Source organism: Terrapene carolina, unplaced genomic scaffold, assembly GCF_002925995.2.
Source record: "Terrapene carolina triunguis isolate 2854851 unplaced genomic scaffold, T_m_triunguis-2.0 Scaffold838, whole genome shotgun sequence".
In the NCBI taxonomy this organism is placed as follows: domain Eukaryota; kingdom Metazoa; phylum Chordata; order Testudines; family Emydidae; genus Terrapene; species Terrapene triunguis.
In genome coordinates this window covers 10,574,815-10,595,710 of record NW_020665189.1, presented here as the reverse complement: position 1 = coordinate 10,595,710, position 20,896 = coordinate 10,574,815, and the positions used below count along the sequence as shown (strand labels likewise).

Genomic DNA, 20,896 nt, shown 5'->3' with positions numbered 1-20,896 from the left:
AGCTGCAGAAAAGGAAATTGAATTATCTATTTCAATACTTGGGATGTACTGTGAATACTATGGAAAAATAGGTTCATTTAGCTCACCAGAGAGGTATTACCTGATAGCATGAACTAAGGAATTCTCCTTATAAAGCTAATAGGCTTGTGTTTAAACACTAGTCAAATTGTTCTCTGTGAAGATGTTATTCTTGATAGCCTAGAGAGAGCTAATGAGGTACAAGCCTAATAAGAAACATCCCTGAATAAGATATTACTCTGTCTGCATCTCCATCCTAACAACTCTAAAAAGGCATCAGTATTTTCTGCTTCTTTCAGACAATTAGCCCATCTCTTTCCTAAGTCATTTATGCTCAAGGAGCAGGGCACATACTTTGCATGTTCTTAGAACTGTCGATATCTTCATGATGCTAAGATGTATCTGCAAGTTATCCACATCCTTGAAGATATGGGAGTGAGACCAGGGGAGGCAGTTCGTCACAGTCCAAAAGTCATCCAAAGGTTTCACAGTTGTGATGAGCTGATGGAGGTACAATCCTTCAGGAATTGTTAGTCATCATGAATTCAAGAATAGCAAGAAGTGTGGTAACTACTGATTCATACTTGACTCAGCATCTAAAGCTGAGGCTCATTTTGGCAGTTGTGTTGTCCTTATTCAGTTAGAACTCCTCAGTCCATCTTCCTGGTGTTTGTACTGCTGGCTAAACTCCCATAAGTGGGAACATGCAGAGGCCACTTGAAGAAATGTTTACTTACCTGTAAGCAGAGATCTTCAAAATGAGCCTCTGCATATTCACAATATGCCCTCACCTTTTGCACTTCTTGGGAGTTTTAGGTTGGGGATTCCTGAATTACTAGAAGGAACTGAATGGTATTGGAGTCCCCCCTTATACCTTCAATTTTCTGAGGATGGGAGTGGGAGGGATGAGCAGACCCTATGGACACTGCTTCCCAGAAGATTCTGGTGGCTTGCAGTGCAACTGCCTTCATCCCATAAGGTGTGAATATACAGAGGTTTATTTTGAACTCCAGTTATGGGTAGGTAACCTTCATTCCATGGTGCGTTATGTAAAATTAAGACAGTAGTAATAGTACTGTGAGACACTAGTAATATGTCAGCTCATTAAATAGTATACTATGTCTAAAAGAGCAGAAAAGTATCAAGTATACAAACAAGGATTTAAGTACTTACTGGAAACAAACTCTTTAAAGCATAACTGCACGCTTGTACACAGGGAGCAATCATACAGATGACTGTTGTAGTGTTTGTAAATGCAATGGCATTATACACAGTACAGTTTGAGCTTTAAGAGTGCAACTTTTTGTTGGGGGAAAAAATAAGCTGAAAACAGGTTTATGTAGATCTAATTGCTAGGACTTTGCAAAATTTTCCTGTTGAAACCTGAATCAAGATAAAACGAAGGCCATGCTGTCCAAAGTTTGCTAATACTTTGGCAAATCTGAACAAAGTTCCAGGAAGCCTGTGCTGCCTTATGTTTTTGGTAGAGAATTACCATGTTTTGAAGCCTAAACTCAAAGCCAAACTAAAGAAATGTGAGCCCATTGAGGAAGTCAGGTCTTGGGAGTTGAAATAACAGTTGCACACAGAGGTATTAGTACAACTATCATATTAACAGTATTATCCATTAGGCTCAGCAATATAGCGTCTTGTCTCTTAATCATTCATCCGGCCAACCCTCCTCTGAATCTAGGCTAGTGGAGTACACTTTCTGGCTGTGCGGTTTAGTTGAAACCCTTGTGCAGGCATCTCTTTCTCTCTTTTTTTTTTTAAAGCACATTTGGCATTGTACATTCTTCTACCAAATTGTTCCTAGCATTTTGCCGGGTACAATACGAGGGTCTTGGTCCTGACTTCTACAATCAGAGCAATTTTTGCCGCTTTGCCTGTATTACTGGAGTGATGCTAGAGAATAGGAAAAGTTTTCGCTCTGTGTTAAGATATTCTTTGTCCTTGAAAGGTCAATAACTCCAGTCTCCAATGTTTGAGATTTAAAAATTATCTCTGCAACTTGGCCATTTTTAGTGCTTGGCTTTCTTCAAGGAATACAGAAACTGTTGTGTAAAATGAATCACTAACTATGAAGTTTAATTGCAAGGGTTTATGGATGCTCTGTTCAATGAATTCAGTTAGGTTAGAATCTTCAGCTCTACCCGTTTTTTAAAGGATAACTTTCTGGAGTGATGGGATTGTGCCAATCAATCACCGTGACACATTTTTGCAGCAACCTCACCACTTGATGCTTCATATTTAGAGATGTTGTGCCTGCAAAATTTGATGTCACAGAAAAAGTACCTTGATCATGATCACAGATCTCTGCCCCTTTCTCCAAAGGCTGATCCTGTCTTTCTCTCTTCAGTGACTTGACTTTAACTGTTGGGAAGCAGATTCTGATGCACATCAGTGATTCTGCTGGCCCTTTTTCATTCACTGAGTGCAGACTTCAGACACTCAATAGCTTAGTTAAATCTAAAGAGTATGAAATGGATCATATCAGTAACTGGAAGACTTAACTAAGTGCAGAATTGTTATTCCTTTTCTTTCGTTTTTTCCTTTCTTGTGTCTGTTTTCAATACTTTCTTGGGTAACATACAGTAAATAGAATAATTACTGAAACATATGAGCAGATTGTCCTAATAGCTATCCTCTTCCTAAGGGGTCATGCTTCAAAAAGGCAGATCCCATTTTGTTAAGTGCCTTTAAAGCCCACAACTGAATTGTGGCCATAAATCTGAGGAGTTGATGATACCTGATTGTTCGTGGAAAAATTTGTGGTGTCATGTTCTTAGGCACAAATTGCATCCATAAAAGTCAGACTGAGTTTGGCTCCAAATATACCTCTTTGGGAAGTAACACCTTGACTTTGAGTAGACTTATTGACAAACGTATTGGCATTCTGGGTTCAGCAGAGAGCTATTGGCCTGAAATGTGATACTTTTCCATTAACTAAAGATCCTTTCGGTTTTCTCTTCAGTCATGATTACTGCTTGATAACGCAAAGCAGAAATAGCTATCATAGTTTCTAATTATAATTCCATTTTCTGTAGTTTGACTTTCAATGAGTGCACTTTTCCTATCTGTTTGTGATTTGATCATCCCTCTATATTCCAGGGCTTGGAAGGTCTACTCATTTATTATATTTCAGTTTTCAGAGGTTTAGCACCTGTACACCTAAATATTTCCTATTTTGGGATTTGTGTGGTCTCCCCTTTTAAAATTCCCCAGCCTTTTTTCTATGCATGAGGTATTTCCTTGCCTGCTTTCTTTTATTTAGATTTCCCTACTGTACCTTGATCACTTCATTTTTCATTTCCTTGTCTTGATGAAACTGAAGAATCTTTTTTTGACACATTTCTGAAGACCTGTTGAAGCTTAACTGTCAACTGATGTTAAAGGATTTGTCTCTATCTACCAGATACTGAATCTGTCCATATTCTTGTATTTGCATATTTTTTTAGAAGAAATAATTATTTTTGTCAGATTATCCTCTGTTTTATGCAGGTGGTATTGATTTGTTTAACTGCATGGACTGAAATGAAGTAGTTAAGACAGTTTCAGTTCTGATAGTTGACTGCCAAATGTTAACAGATCTTATTGGGAGAATAGAGGCTTGTTCTACATTGGGGATTTTTCCCAGTTCCAGCTATCAGTGGAACCTGTGAATTGCATTGATTAAGCATTGCATTGATAACCCCTTGAAACTAGTGAATATACACAATGGCAAATCATGACTTCTCTTGTCCAGTTTGCAAGAGTGCAACTCAGTCAGTTGCTGGCTGCAGACAACTGAATGGAACTAATCCCAAGTGTAATCGGGGCTTATGACTCCATAATTTAGTTTAATTTTGCTCAAGTTCTTAGTGAAATATGTGGAAATATTCTCTTGTTGTAACACCTTCTTTATCCAGAAACTCTGGATGTGTCTTTAAACACAGTGGTCCAAATTATGTAGAACTCTGCAGTTTTGTGCATTTGTGCTGCAGTTTGCAGAATGACTTGACTTTTTCCTCTGGCAGCAAAAGTAGTGCAGGCAGGAACTTGATGTCAGTCCAATCATCACCTCCAACATCAAGACAAGAGGAGGATCTCTGTTATAAGAATGACTTGGTGTGGCAGAACTCCAGTCAGATGGAGTGTCTCGTGCTGGTGCCAAAATGCATCTGGAAAAAAGATGCTTTTATTTTTGTTCATTGCAATCTTCAGAAAATTTAAATATTCGGCGGCATCTGCTTATAAACTGAAATTTATTTTTGATGTTTTATAAAAACCCTCAATTTTATTGTAGGGAATAATACAATACAAACCTCAATTATGATCACAAGTTCATGTAATGTAGTGTAGTGACTAGGTCAAGTGGTAGAAATTGTACACATAAAAATACAGTGTTGTCCCTCTAGTAAGGAATACAGTTTTGTGAGCGCACTGCCATATGGGGCCAGTCTTGGAGTACTTAGTAACAGGAGACACCTGTCCAAGTATTTGTGATTGAGGGACTGTTTTCTGACAGTCATCTACTCCAGTGAGGACACTTTGCAAACCTACATTAGCCAAAAATCTCCAGTGGGTGCAATCTGGTATATACATTCACCTATAAGTATCTAAGCAGAAAGGAATAGTAAGAGCAGTTGCCTGTTATTGATGGGCCTCTGACTGTTGCCTATGGCTGATGGTGCAGTTTGGAGAACTTTAACTAGGTGGTGCTCCCCTAATAACATCACAAATAAAAAGTTTTCAGTTACATTTGGCATTTCTGAGCATATGGTTAATGACAACCATCTTGCTGAAAAGTAACCTCCTGTCAGACTACAAAGTAAGCTGTGATCTTACATGCAGAAATTGTATGGCAGTTTTCACCCTACTGTTAGGTTTGTTTGAGATAATGGAATAACTTGGATATATAAGTAATACTGTCCTACTCTCATTTTTCAGTTCATGTCCCTAGTTCAGGTGTCTGTGACAGTCACTTCATAGTTCAGTAGAGATTAAATAAAGAACTCCTCCATGTAAAGCAAACAAAAACTTCAGTTTTTTTCTATGGGGCCTGAAATAGCTGGCTGCCCTGGATCTCTCCACACAGTGCAGTATTCAGTGGTAGCCGTGTTAGTCTGTATCGGCAAAAAAAACCGAGGAGTCCCTGTGACACCTTAGAGACTAACAAATATATTTGGGCATAAGCTTTTGTGGGCTAGAACCCACTTTATCAGATGGATGAAGTAAAAGATACAGGAACAGGTATAAATACATGAAAGTATGGGGGTTGCTTTACCAAGTGTTAGGTCAGTCTAACGAGAAAAAACAATTAACAGCAGGATACCAAGGGAGGAAAAATAACTTTTGCAGTGGTAAGAGAGTGGCCCATTACAGACAGTTGACAAGAAGGTGAGTAACAGTAGGAGAAATTAGTATTAGGGAAATTAAGTTTAAGTTTTGTAATGACCCAACCTCTCCCAGTCTTTATTCAGGCCTAATCTGGTGGTATCTATATCGCAAATTAATTCCAGTTCTGCAGCTTCACATTGGAGTCTGTTTTTGAAGTTTTTGTTGTTGAAGAATTGCCACTTTGAGGTCTGTTATTGAGTGACCAGAGAGATTGAAGTGTTCTCCTACTGGTTTTTGAATGTTATGATTCCTGATGTCAGATTTGTGTCCATTCATTCTTTTGCGTAGACTGTCCGGTTTGGCCAATGTACATGGTTTGGCCAATGTGTAGCATTGCTGGCACATGATGGCATATATCACATTGGTAGATGTGCAGGTGAATGAGCCCCGGATGGTGTGGCTGATGTGGTTAGGTCCTATGATAGTGTCTCTTGAATAGATAGGTGGACAGAGTTGGCACCGGGGTTTGTAGCAGGGTTTGGTTCCTGGGTTGGTGTTTTTGTTGTGCAGTGTGTAGTTACTGGTGAGTATTTGCTTTAGGTTGGGGGACTGTCTGTAAGCGAGGACTGGTCTGTCTCCCAAGGTCTGTGAGAGTGAGGGATCGTCCTTCAGGATAGGTTGTAGATCCTTGACGATGCGCTGGAGGCTGGGGGCTGTAGGTGACAGCTAGTGGCGTTCTGTTACTTTCTTTGTTGGACCTGTCTTGGGGGCTGTAGGTGACAGCTAGTGGCGTTGGGGGCTGTAGGTGACAGCTAGTGGCGTTCTGTTACTTTCTTTGTTGGACCTGTCTTGTAGTAGATGACTTCTCTGTACCCTTCTGGCTTTGTCAATCTGTTTCTTCACTTCACCTGCTGGGTATTGCAGTTTTAAGAATGCTTGATAGAGATTCTGTAGGTGTTTGTCTCTGTCTGAGGGATTGGAGCAAATGCAGTTCTATCTTAGAGCTTGGCTGTAGACAATGGATCGTGTGATGTGGTCTGGATGAAAGCTGGAGGCATGTAGGTAAGTATAGCGGTCAGTAGGTTTCTGGTATAGGGTGGTGTTTATGTGACCATTGCTTATTAGCACTGTAGTGTCTAGGAAGTCTAGCAGTATAGAACTTTACATAGTCTCTACAATCTGTCTTGTGCTACTTTCTAGCTGTCTACCTTGGCTTCTTCCTTTGCTCCCAGCATCAGTTCTGGTGCAGGGAAATTCCACAGCCTCACTCTACTTAAAGGCATGATATTTTATTCACCCTGTCATAAAATGACTTGAACGATTTTGCTTAACTGTTGAATAGTAACTGCAACAATGTGCATGTCTAGCACCTGGGAATCTTAAAATGTTTTCCAAAAACTAAATTTTGCAAGAAGCCTGTGGAGTAGGTGAGGGATGGATGTATATGGATCACTTCACCTGTCACTGAATTACAGCCCCTGGGGGGGGAAAGAAAGAGGCAGATGTGCTCTTCACATTAATTCATTATAAAAACTGAAAACATTCACTGGTAGCCATCTAAAACTGCAAAATGTTAGACTGCAATTGAGAAGTGTGAATCTAGCAACAATGCCAGGTTTAATACCCTCTAAAGAGAATGTCACAAGATCTTTAATAGCCATCAGTGCTCAGATCTGCATTAATTTTTCAGATGTGACAAACCCAAGTCTTTGGTCTGGTTGAGTGCATCATTTACTAGTACTACTTCAGCACCAAATAATCTTTTTAAAACTAGCATTACTGCAGGGATGGAAACTGGTTTGCTGTCCTTTATATTAATTTCTCCGTTGGTACAGATTTTTTTTCCCCATTGGGATTTCCTAGTAAAGAACAAAGGTTAAAATACTAGTGTGTATATATATCTTGTGTATATATAATACATATGTATTCCTCCTCATGAGCAACTTCCCTTATCCTTAACTCTGTTATCTGAAGGAGTTTAATATCTCAGCTAATGCTCGACATGGGTGTTTTGAGAAAAGAGATGTTTGGATAATAGGGGGAGTAGGGAGCTGGGGGACATGGTTAGGAATTACATTGGGAGTATCCAATAAAAGTAGGAGGGGTGTGGAGCAGGGCAGCTAAACTCGCCTAGCTAAAGCTATTAAATGCAGAGGCTCAGTGCTGGAGCATTTCAGCTAAATTGGTTAATTCCTTTCAAGCTTCCAAACTTGCCTTCCCACAGCTGTGCCATTCTCCTTTGTAAAAACAGAACATGCTTTGAAGTATGGAGGGCTGCATCTTACCTGAACCATCAGTTATTGATGGCTTTGGATACTGTCCGAGACATCTGGATAATTTGCATTGTACAGTTTTTTTTTTAAGTAGAAAATATAAATACCTAAAATTTGGGGATGTGATGTGTTGGGCTAGGTAACAGACATACAGTTATAATAAAATATTTTATTATATCATACATACAAAGTTAAAAGAATATTTAAGTTGCAAAGTCAAGCATTCAAAAAGTTAGAAAATGCCAGAATTAAGGTAGTCTGTGCAAACCTCTGCCACTAGAGCTAATAGCAATCGTAGATCAGCACTAGAAGGGAATGGGATGCCTTGCCACTGGGTTTCACAATATTTGCTCACAGTAGGGGAATGGAGGGACTCTGGTATCTTGGGTTCTATTCCAGCTCTGGGAGGGGTAGTATGAGCTTGTGGGCACAGAATCTGCCTGTTCCCTGCCCCCTCTTGCTTTGGCTCCTCATCTGATCTATCTTCCCTCCTTCCTCCACCCTCTCCGCCCCCAATTATAGTCTCTTTCCCACATGCCAATTCCCAGTTTCCCTCCATCCCTCTCGTAATCCCTCTGCCACCTGTTGTTAGTGCTGAAGAGAGGTGTTAAGGCTGCTAAATTGCTACTGCCACCAGTGTTACTGTTCTTGGAGTGCCGATGCAGTTTACCTATTCAGCAGACCTTGACGTTATTCATAAAAACCACAGGCTCAGTTCAGAGGTAAAGAAACTCAGCCAGGTTTATTGTTGACAAAGCACAGTACTAGCGCCCTGGCTCAATGGTTATGGGTACACTAACAGATGTATGCCTACAACAATGGTACCAGCTCACTCGTACACCAGTATGTTGTCCCCTAGGCGAGTACAAAATGCCCCTCATAGAATTCTCCTTCTATACATTGATACGAACATGTTGTGTATTACACGCCAGATATTGTTCGTTACCATCCTTATCCTTGTGCCTGCTGGTTAGAACAAAACATCCTCATCCATTATCCCGTAATCCCATCCTTATTTTATGAGTGGTTGATATGCTCTTGTACCATCTCTCAACAATGTGTTTACATAGTTAGTTACTTGAGAGATCCGTGTGTTTTTGTACTGTCCTCTCCAGTCAGGAATGTGCTTACTTGGTTAGCTAGTCTGTCAAAGCCAGGTCTACTCTCGTTCACAGCCTTTGGTTCATACTATTACTTATGCTTAGGGCTCCAGCAACACCTATGCCAACCTCCAGTTCTGAGTGTGTCTGTCTAACTGGTGCCCCTTACTTAGGCTTTGTCTACACTACGGGGGCAAGTCAACCTAAGTTACTCAACTCCGGCTACACGAATAATGTAGCTGGAGTCGACGTACCTTAGATCGACTTACTACAGTGTCTACACCATGCTGGGTCAATGGGAGACACTCTCCCGTTGACTTACCTTACGCTTCTTGTTCTGGTGGAGTACCGGAGTCGATGGGAGAGCGATCTGCAGTCAATTTAGCGGGTCTTCACTAGACCCACTAAATTGACCCCCGGTGCATCGATCGCTGCAGTGTTGATCTCTGGTAAGTGTAAATATGCATTTAGTATTTGACAACTGTCAGCCTATGATGTAACATCACCATTGGCATGCTGGACATGACCTCAGACTTCAGTTTAGCCATCAAAACAGTTACAATTATATTTGTTATAATATATTTGGTTCAGTGAAGTTTTAAGTTCTCTATGAACATAAATCCTATGTGACACGAAGGCACTCACTGTCACAGGTGCTGGTTTCTGATAAAAAAACTCCATCACAGTTCAATCTTAAGTCAAACTACTTTTCACAGAAAAACTCAAGTGCCAAATGTGAACATAAACAACTGCCAAATTTAAGACAACATGTTCTCAATAATATTTCCAAAAGGCAAAAAAAGGTTTAGTAATTTAACAAGGAAATTTTTATAATTAAGATCATTTAGCATCTGACTTCCACGTACAGATCTAAATGAATACTACTAGACTGTAGTTTCCATCTTAACTTTACTAGCAGTAATCGTATCATACTCTTCATTGCTAACATATTCATCTGATTTGTTGGACAAAGCAGAGACAGAAATTAATTCCAAACCTATTTGCATTTCAGAGCTTCCATGTGTTGTCATGGGCAAATGGGGTGGGGTGGAAAGGCTTTCTGAAAGTTTCAGGTTTTGCAAACCATTTTCTGTTTCAGAGAAGACCTCTTTCTGACCAGGCCTATGTTCGGATGACGCCTGATAATTTTGATTTCTGCCAAAAGGATCATCCTGAGACACTGGCAAAACAAATCTATCTGATGTACTATCAAAGGCAACTTAAATGCAGAATTTCACTTATAGTAGATGACACAAATCAGGGAAAATGCCAAAATTTAGTCTATCAAAATATTGCTCCACATCTGATCTGAGAGCAGCATACCTAACCAGTTGAGCTTGAGATTGACATAATACCATTTTGTTTCCCCTACCTCTTTTTCTTCCCCTCTCATGATCTACTTGCTCCTCTTTTTTATAAGCCGTGTAGGAGCTGGCAACACCCACTATTAAAGATGCCTGACACTTTCTCTTATAAGAATTTGTTTTCAGTTGCTTATAACTTTGGCAAACTACCCATTTGGGCTGAAATTTTCCATGCCGGATATCTGCCTCGGGCTAAACTCTTTGGGGGGAAAATTTCAGCCAAAACAGTTCAGCCATTTCCAATAATGAGTTTAGCCTGAAAATACATTTTAGCCATGGTAAATTCTGGTGATCTTTTAAAGAAATTCTTGTTCCCCCATGCTTTGAAAGAGGCACCTGAAATATGACAGGTGGGTGACATTTGTGTCTCAAGGGGCAATAATGTAAGAAAGGTGAACTTGAATATAAAACATAGATAGTCTACTAAGTATTAGGAAAAGTATAGCTAGCAAAGGCTGTGCACTTCCATGTAAAATATGGTATAGGAGCAAGGAAGATTGAAAAATTGTCCATCTGGAAAGCCTTTGTGACTTATTTTGAAAGCTGTCAATTCACTCAGTCTCTTATGGGATAACTGCTTCTCTCCTCCATAGCCCTAATGTCATGGCCAGGGTATGTGTCTTTTTGTGTGTCAGGCCTGATATGAGTTACAGTATAGTGGGCTTTCTGCCATTGAGTATTGAGGGTCTCTTATGGGCACACCTAGCTTTGGCACATAAGCAGTGAATATGCGATGCTTAGATAAAAATTTCCTGGTGTAACTCTACTTAAAGTCAATGGGTAGGATTTTTGAATGGTTGATTTTGAAAATTAATGGGAATGGCTACTCAACTTCCTTAAGCTCCTTGAATGAATTCCATTAGCTGAGATATATCAGGTACGAGTTTGGCTCATTGATTTGATTAGGTTATGCTCACCACAGCATCCATGGGGTGAGTCTTTGTTTGGCTTTCTGGAGGAAAAGGTCCCCCCTCCCCCTTAAAGGTGACCTGACCCCCTCCTCAAAGGGTCATAGAGGGGAAGGAGGGAAGTTTTGCCAGAAGCTGGGAATGAACGACAGGAAAAGGATCACTTGATGATTATCTGTTCTGTTCATTCCTTCTGGGACACCTGGCATTGGCCACTGTTGGAAGACAGGATACTGGGCTAGGTGGACCTTTGCTCTGACTCTTTCGGCCATTCTTATGTTCTTTACAGGGATGGAGCAGGTTAGGGGAGAAGAGCAGGAAGCAGCTTGACCAGATCAGGGGGTGGGGACTGCCCTTCCTGCTGGCTGAAAGAGTTGTGGTAGTGGGGTATTTATACCCTGTGCAGTCCCAGAAAAACCCTCTCTTACTTGGATTGGATTGGCAGCATCTACCCACCCTGGAAATTTGCAAAAGGACTGGTTTTCTCATGCCCCACTATGTGCATTATGCTACTCTGCCCTTCTCTTTGGGGGCTGGGAAGGAATTGTCCCCTCACAGCCAGATTGGCTAAAGCAGGATGGGTTTTTTGCCTTTTGCATAGCAGATCTGGGAGCCAGTGGGGTAAGGGCAGGGGGTCAGGTTATAATGTTTCAATTTAGTATGAAAAAAAACATGACCGTTATCCAATGCAAATGGGTCAGATCTCAGTGGAGAATCTGGCACTGAGATTCCCGCTTTATCATCTGAGGGTCTGAGGATCGTGATGCCAAAACATCTCTCTTCAGCTTTATCTTGTCTTTAAGTACTATTTCTCTATTTCAAATGTTTTTCTGCTTTATTTATGGCTCAAATTTACTAGTCACTATTGGGTTTTCGCCAAGTTGTTTTAAGAAGGCACACGCTCAAGAGCTCTCAGTGGCCGTAAATCTGTTCTTCCTCCATTAGGCTCATCCCTTTTTTTTCTCATGTAGTTAACCGTGGGAGCCATGGTGTACTTTTGCAATCTAGCCCACAAAGGAAAAGAACAACTTCCAAGAGTTGAAATAAATTCAGTCAACTTAGTTTAAAAAATATTAGTAATTATGGCTTTATCTAAATATAGGAGAGGCAGATATCATTTTAAGTTCCTTAAATAACTTCTCTAATTCATGCACCTCTGTTCTGCCCTGCTATTCAAGTTCTAATCCTAGAACATGGCTGCATTGTGGCTTTATGATGTGCCCATTTTACCTTCACTCTAAAAATCCAGCATTGGTGTAGTCATATGTTTTGATCCATAGGCAGAGCAGTTTCTGGTCATAAAAAAAGTTTTCTGAAAGGTTCCCAGGCCATTCTTGTATCTAGAGTTAATAATATATGGGGTGGGTGTTACGAAGGTGTCTAAATTTGCCAAGATTATGTTCCATTTGCAGATGAATGATTGAAACAGAAAGGGTAGCACAATATTTTTGGATTCTGTGTAATTAAAATAGGTAATACTGAAAGGGCTGTGATACTGTTTACTTTGGATGGTAATTTTTAAGATTTTAATTACACTTCCTGCATTTGCCTTTTTAATCAGTTGTGCTGTGACCCTTACTTCACCCATATTTGTAAAGTGCCTTGAGAGAACTTTGCTGGCTTAGTGACCTCTCTGAACACAGGGCTATTCAGAAAGCTAGCTGATGGGCAGTTTATTTAGTAGCATTATAGATAATTTTACAGTGATTGAAATTTGAGACATAACCTTGGCTGCTCATTGCCATGATGACAGCATTAGGACAAATCATGGGGGTGATGGTCAAAACTCCTGGGTTAAAGAGAGAACAATGTAGAATAAAATATATTGAATGCACAAATAATAATGGCCTGAACAGCCTGAAAAAAAGCAGCTCTTAAGTGATCTAGCTTAGCTTCCAGGTCATGCCTGTGATTTCGTTGAATGTTGTTCACTGAAGACAGCTGCATAGAGAGAAGCTTGTTTCCAGAAACAAATGGGTTAAACTAGTCTTGTGCCAATAACTAATTACAAACTATTCTCTTGTTATCTAGCAAAATCTCACCCCTTGCTATACAATATGGCTAACTCTTAGATGAACATAAGTGGAAGTTGCTGCATGCTTTCCTAGCAAACAGTTTTTTGCACATAGACGTTTTTATCGCTGCTCAGTCTCTGTTGAGGTGGCTATGCTGCCCATGCTGTGATTATTGCAAATATTTTTTTACCTTGAAGAATCCATTTCTGCTACCAGTGTGAATTGTTGTAAGACTGAACTTCTTGCTTGTAGATTTCCTGCAGCTAGCTTAGCAGAATTCTCCTTAGATCTTGAACTCTATACTTTAATTTAAAATGTTTGTTACTCATACGTAAAAGGCTGCATTATGTTACTAAATACACCATATGGGCCTGTTAAAACTGTTTGTGCTTTACTACCAATGCTTTTAATATAATACATGTAAGCAGCATTATTATTTGCGTGGGTAGCAGAATGTTAACTGCGAAAATATAAGCTTCACAATTATGATCTGCTGATTATTTCACCTTCCTAAAGGATGTAATGCTTTAACGCGTGAGGCACTTCAAGACTGCCAATAGCAACCTCAATTATGTTTTCGGGCTTGTTCATATACACAGAGGTATGGTACTGTTGTCTGGATTTCCCGATTGACTCCACTGTGACTGAAGGAAAGTCATGTAGGCTAGCATTTTAAAAGAAGTCTAATGGTTAAAAACCTAAAACTCAATGAAATTCATTGGGAATTGGGTGCCTAGCTTCTTTATATGTCTTTGAAAATCCAGGCCTAACTATCCCTCAATTTTTCTCAATGTATGGCATATAGATGCTTCAATAACTACCTCATAAGGCCTCATAAATATGACTTAGTTAATGGCCACATTCAGTACATTGGGGCTGAATGGGCAGTAGTCTAGTCCATAAGAGTAAACCATTGTGAAGATGGGATTAGAGCTGAGCGAATAACAGATTCTTAAAAACAAAATAATAATGAAAATCCTTTTGGGCCAAACTGAATGATTTTGATTCACCAAAAATCTAAAAAAAAAAAAAAAAAAGGTAAAAAGATAAAAATAGCATTTCTTGTCAAATGAAATGGTCTGTTAGCCATTAAACTAAATGTTTCGTTTAGATGTTGAGCATTTTTTAATGTTTTAAAATTTTTAAAAATAAAAGGTAACTTCAAAAGTTTCAAAATGGACTGAATAATAGAAACTGTTTTGAAAATATCAAAATGAAACATTCTGATTTTTAAAAAAAAATTTTTTGACTGAAAACGTGGTGACATTAACAAGAAATTGTGAAATGTTTTGGTGTCTGCATTTTTTTTTCCTGAAGAAAAGTTTTAGTATAAAATTTTCATCCAGCTCTAGATGAGATGTTGTCCTCTACTTGCTGGTCCATAGAGGAAGTGACCCAGAGCTACTGTCAACTATGCAAGGATTCTTGTAGAAAAAGTAATAGAAGTCTGTGGTTTTGGATCAGAGTTCCAAATCCAATTTCCCTAGATATGAGAATTAATATAATTGTCTGTTGTCACTAGAACATGGATTGTGAAAAGTGGAAGTACACTTCAGATGCATGTTGTCTTATAACATTATTGAACAATTCTATTTAGATTTATTACAGCATAATCTGTTTAAAAATTTATTTGAAAATGGAAGATTTCCATGGATCTGAAAGTTAGTAGAAGTTTGGCTGTTGATTTAAATGGCATCAGCACTGGTGAAACATGATTTTTTCCACTTATGATGGGCAGCAGCTAAATCCTGATTATCTTCTTATAAATGTAAGGGAAAGTAAGCTATTCAGCACACAACTGTTTTTTGGAAGGGGTAATGTCTAGTTTTTTTTACACTCACATTTCTTCCATGAAATTTAAATGATCAAATACCTCTCTCGAAATTTCATTTAAAAAAAGATACTGCTTGCACTGCTATCTGTTGATTTCATTTCCTGGTAATCTTTTTTGTGTAAATTTGCTTGTTTTATTTTTTTGAGGCTGCTTGCTGTTTATGGTAGGGACTTAATCTCTTAATCTGTTGTTTTTCAATTAATCTATTTGTGAAGAGAAAGTTTAGCTTTTATACAAAATCATTGCTGATTGGCTTTTGACCAAATTTCACAAAAAAGCCAGTTTTGGACAGAAATCAAATCTGGAAAATTTCAGTTCCACAATTGAATTTTTTTAGATGGAAGTTATGAGTGACTGAAAACAGTCTTACGTAGCTTTACCTAGTGGTTGCTGTATTGTCCGAATACTACTACTAGTTTGGTTTTTTTAGATAGTGAGTTGGTTACTATGAAGGTTGGGTATACTGGTTTTACAGTCTATAAAATTAGTGCTGATTGGAAATTTAGCTGAAACTACAGTACCTTCTAGACAGGCCTTTCAGTCATGTTTAACCCCCATGATTTAGATTTGGTTGGGACAAAACAGGTTCTAAAATGGCCTTGTAGGCCAGCATCGACATGACCAAACTATGTTACATCCATGTTCTAAATCTATGTTCTAGGGTTATATCTATCTTGAGCGAGAACATGATATAGCTAATGCATTTTTGGCCCTGTGTCCCAATTTACTGGACAAAATGTCAGAACTAGGTTGAAAAATCTGCTTGAACATTTGTGGAGGCTCAAGGAGTTGAGTTGCCTTTTTGTAAATGATTTTGTACATCTTCATGTTCCCTGGATTTGAGTGGAGCTGGAAACAGAAGCATCATTATGCATGGGAAAGGACATTTTGGGCAGAATATTCAGCCTATGCCAAAATTAGGATCTATTGATGATCAAAATGGATTCAAGATGACCATCTGTAAGAAGACTTTGGGAAAATATTTGGGCACTTGGATGATTTAAAACTTACATATTTGGTTATTACTACTAAACAGGCTGTGCTGAAGCCTTTGTGGAATGAAGCTGTTATGCTGTTTGGTCAGAGAGAATCTTAACTGGGAAAAACAACTTCAAAAGAAAAGCACACTACACTTTCACACACGTTTTCTAGCAAATTGTGGTCTTCAAAATGTGTAACAGTGGCTAATAAATAATGGTCTTGAATTCTGATTAGTTGGCACTGTTTGATTACATTTCTATTTGGTGATATAGGTGGGTCTTATAAGATACCAAACCGTGACAAAAATCATTTATAGGTGTAGGCTACATATGGTGTTAAATACCACCAACCTAATTGAAGACCAACATGGAGAATACATAGCACCTTGAAAAGATGAAGCTGCAGTAATTCACCAGTGCAGTATTAATGCTTGAAAATGCAGCCTCCAATATGCTACAATATGATATTTCTCCCATCAAAGATAAATTGAAAGGAAAAATATATTGCGAAACTTCTTGTCATTTTAGTGACTTTTAAAGTAAAATTCTAACTGTTTGTTCCCAAACCCACTTGTCAGGTGAGATTATTTATGTCTTTAGCACCAGAAAGTTTTATTCCCTAAAGCCTTTTACAAGAAAAAATCAGAAAACTTTATTATGTTGTGTAAAGCTGAAAAACTCTCCTTAGAACAATGGACATTGGGTACATACAATGGGTGAAATATCTATGTACCTATTATTGTGTCACCTTCTATGTATTTTAATTTTCAATTAACATTGGATTGGGAATGGTTATGGGTATGGCAGTTTCTGCTGCTAAAGCTGTAACATGAATTTATCTTTATACAGGTTATATGAAGGAAAAGAACAAACAGAATTTGAGGAATCTATGAGGAGACTCTTTGAATCCATCAACAACCTTATGAAAAGCCAGTATAAAACTACCATTTTGTTGCAGGTTGGTACTTCAGAAACAACAATATGTCTTGTTTATTGACATTGGAGTGGTGATGATACATTTAGATTATTTATTCTTTACCCATTACATATCTATTCCTTCTTAACTGGCAGAGCAAAGTTGGACAGTTTGTTTAATTACTTTGAAGTCCAAGGTTGACAAGTTTAGAGGAAGGCACATGGTTTGTATACCTTTAAAGGAGGTAGCTGGTTAAATAGCTAAAACCCAGATGCTGGGATTTTCCAACGATGCTATAGGAGGTAGGCCCCCAGTTCCTCTTGAATTTCAATGGGAATAGAATACCTAACCCTTAGGAAAATGCAAGCCAGAGATCCTTAAGGTCAAGGATCTTAAAGCATATTAATTAAACAATCTGTCCCAACTCACAGTTAGCCCAGACACTCTGATTTCCTTTCCCAGACCTGAGAAAGAGCTCTCTAACTCAAAAAGCTTGTACCATCCAACAACAGACATTGGTCCAATAAGATAATGTCTTACTTACCTTGTGTGTCTCAATTTAAAAATAGACATTTTGGTATCTGAGCTTTTACAATGAGTTATCTAGACAGCAGAAACAACTGACTATAGGTTGAAGGCTTTGCAGTCACGTAAATGTCTGTGACTCTTTATCATCCACAGAGACTCGCAGCTGTGAATAAACATAAGGTACTTGCAAGAAAATCAGGAAGAGCGGGGTTTACTAAGATATATCCTACTCTGGATAAATCATAAATTATATAATTTTGTTGCTACTAGTAGCAACAAAAATCTGAAGTTTAAGTGTGATCTTATAGGAGGATATATTTGTTTTCAGGCAGGATGGTAACATTAGCATTTTATGAACCCTTTAATGCCCCATTCTTTATACTGTTGAGTTTGATTTTTTTGTTTTGCTTAGTTCTCTGTTTTGGTATCTTTGATTTAAAATACAGTGGAAATGGAAGACTAAGCAGAGAAAATTTGCAGCTGTATTTGATTCATTTCAATGATCCTTTTGGAGTTACATTTCCCCTGACGCTTTCCTTAGAAGAGCACAGAGCTATAAAGGAACTAAAAACATAAATCTGTTTTCACCTGAATAAAAACATGCTTCCAATAATATTAATGTGTTTGAAAGGAATTCAGGATGTTCTGTACCTTATATGACAAATGTATAGATGATTTGCCAGGAGCAGGCTAAGTATTTGGAACAAATTGCATCAGAAGCAGGATACTTTTTGGATTCTAAAAAAAATCTTTGCAACAAAGCAGTATCCAGAAGTATTCAGTGTAATCGTACTTCAGCACTACATAGTGTAATGGGTTGTCCTCTTATAACACACTGTTAATGTTAGAATATGAGGGAGATTCCCAAACCTGAGCCATTCTTTTTGGGTGACAGATCTGAGGAACTGTCCCAAACTGAGGTGTCATTAGAGGAGGTTTTGGAACAAATCGATAAACTAAACAGTAATAAGTCTCCAGGACCTCTTGGTATTCACCCAAGAGTTCGGAAGGAACTCAAATGTGAAATTGCAGGACTACTAACTGTCATCTGTAACCTACAATTTAAATCAGCTTTTGTACCAAATTACTGGAGGATAGCTAATGTGACGCCAATTTTTAAAAAGGGCTCCAGAGGTGACCCTGGCAACTGCAGGCCGGTAAGCCTCACTTCAGTACCAGGCAAATTGGTTGAAACTATCGTAACAAACAAAATTGTCAGACACATGGATGAACATAATTTGTTGGGAAATAGTCAACATGGTTTTTGTAAAGGGAAATCATGCCTCACTAATCTACTAGAATTCTTTGAGGGGGTCAACAGACATGCAGACAAAGGAGATCCAGTGGATATAGTGTATTTAGATTTTAAAAAACCTTTGACAAGGTCCCTCACCAAAGGCTCTTAAGCAAAATAAGCAATCATGGGATAAGAGGGAAGGTTCTCTCATGGATTGGTAACTGGTTAAAAGATAGGAAACAAAGGGTAGGAATAAATGGTCAGTTTTCAGAATGGAGAGAGGTAAATAGTGGTGTCCTGCAGGGATCTGTACTGGGCCCAGTCCTATTTAACATATTCATAAACGATCTGGAAAAAGGGGTAACAGTGAGGTGGCAAAATTTGCAGATGATACAAAACTACTCAAGATAGTTAAATCCCAGGCAGACCGCAAAGAGCTACAAAAGGATCTCACAAAACTGGGTGACTGGGCAACAAAATGGCAGATGAAATTTAATGTTGATAAATGCAAAGTAATGCACATTGGAAAACATAATCCTAACTATACATATACAATGATGGGGTCTAAATTAGCTGTTACCACTCAAGAGAGAGATCTTGGAGTCATTGTGGATAGTTCTCTGAAATCATCCACTCAATGTGCAGCGGCAGTCAAAAAAGCGAACAAAATGTTGTGAATCATCAATAAAGGGATAGATAATAAGACAGAAAATATCACATTGCCTCAATATAAATCCATGGTACGCTCACATCTTGAATATTGCATGCGGATGTGGTTGCCCCATCTCAAAAAAGATATATTGGAATTGGAAAAGGTTCAGAAAAGGGCAACAAAAATGATTAGGGGTATGGAACGGCTTCCGTATAAGGAGAGATTAATAAGACTGGACTTTTCATCTTGGAAAATAGTTGACTAAGGGGAGATATGATAGAGGTCTATAAAATCATGAGTGGTATAGAGAAAATAAATAAGGAAGTGTTATTTACTCCTTCTCATAATACAAGAACAAGGGGCCACCAAATGAAATTAATAGGTAGCAGGTTTAAAACAAACACCAGAAAGTATTTTTTCACACAACGCACTGTCAACCTCTGGAACTCCTTGCCAGAGGGCGTTGTGAGGGCCAATACTATAACGGGGTTCAAAAGGGAGCTAGATAGATTCATGGAAGATAGGTCCATCAATGGCTATTAGCCAGGATGGGCAGGAATGGTGTCCCTATCCTGTTTGCCAGAAGCTGGGATTGGGTGACAGGGCATGGATCACTTGATGATAACCTGTCTGTTCATTCCCTTTGGGGCACCTGCCATTGGCCACTGTCAGAGGACAGGATACTGGGCTTGATGGACCTTTGGTCTGACCCAGTATTACCGTTCTTATGTTCTTATAATATCTTAATATCTGTATTGCATAGCATTTAGTTTCTGTGTATTCAAGCTTGTTAGATTGAGATCTCTGGAGTAAAGTAGTTAAATACTTTTGAGGGATTCATATTGCACAGGGTCTGCATCATGTAAGTACTTAAACCCATTGGTTAATCAGTGAAAATGATCAAAATATATATGCAGGATTTCCCATACGATGAATGGAAGGAGATCTTCAACAAAAGGTGTTCTCCTGGGGGATTCTTAATCCTGGCTCTTTTACTTTGAGATGTTAAAAATCACATCTTTTAAATCTTTTGATACCTTCTAACACCACTTAGGCTGTTTCAATGAAGTCTCTAATAGAGACATGAACAAAATTTTACAGACGTGATGCCTGACAATGTTTGGGGATATTTTTAGTTCTGCTTGAGTGCAAACATTTTGGTTAAAAATGTTCTTTGTTTTCACAAGAATGAAAAACAGGCTTCATGATCAGACTGAACAACTCAAGTGAATTCCGCTAGCCATGGGAAACTTGTCTAGTTAGCAATTTGTGTCATCCCCAAGATAAGCAGAATATCTTTTGTTCCGTGTGGAAAATGGATTAGCGATGGGAATAAGGGACCACTATCCCACGTTTGATTAATGTTGGGTTACGTGGGATGGGAGTGGAAGTTAAGACAGAATTTGGTTCTGCAGCCAACTGAGTTACTCATAAAAAAATAAATTAGCCACACTGCAACAGTCATTTAAAAGATATACATAGTAGCAGTAATATTGCCATACATATTTATGGATACATTGTTCATGTTTAGGAGGATGATTTCCATATACTGTGCTGGATTTTTAAAATTGCACCTGTCTGGCAGAAGAGTTGCTGTCATGCAGGGTGAATACCATTGAGTATGGTTTTGAAAATATAAAAGAATATTTAAAAGTTCCTTTCCCTCAGGGCATGAGGAATTTTAAGGCTGTACAGGTGTGTATGTACTGGAATAAGTAGGTAATGATATGGTAAACTGATGGAATGGCTATC

General features: G+C 38.6%; 1 protein-coding gene across 1 annotated transcript in view; it reads left to right on the top strand.

The window, feature by feature from the left end:
• DOCK2 (dedicator of cytokinesis 2) overlaps nucleotides 1-20,896 on the top strand; it is a 489,427-nt gene that overhangs the window by 90,426 nt on the left and 378,105 nt on the right. Inside the window, exon 23 of the mRNA XM_026660847.2 lies at nucleotides 16,661-16,769. Coding sequence (XP_026516632.1) covers nucleotides 16,661-16,769 — 109 coding nt within the window. The remainder of the gene's footprint in view (nucleotides 1-16,660; nucleotides 16,770-20,896) is intronic.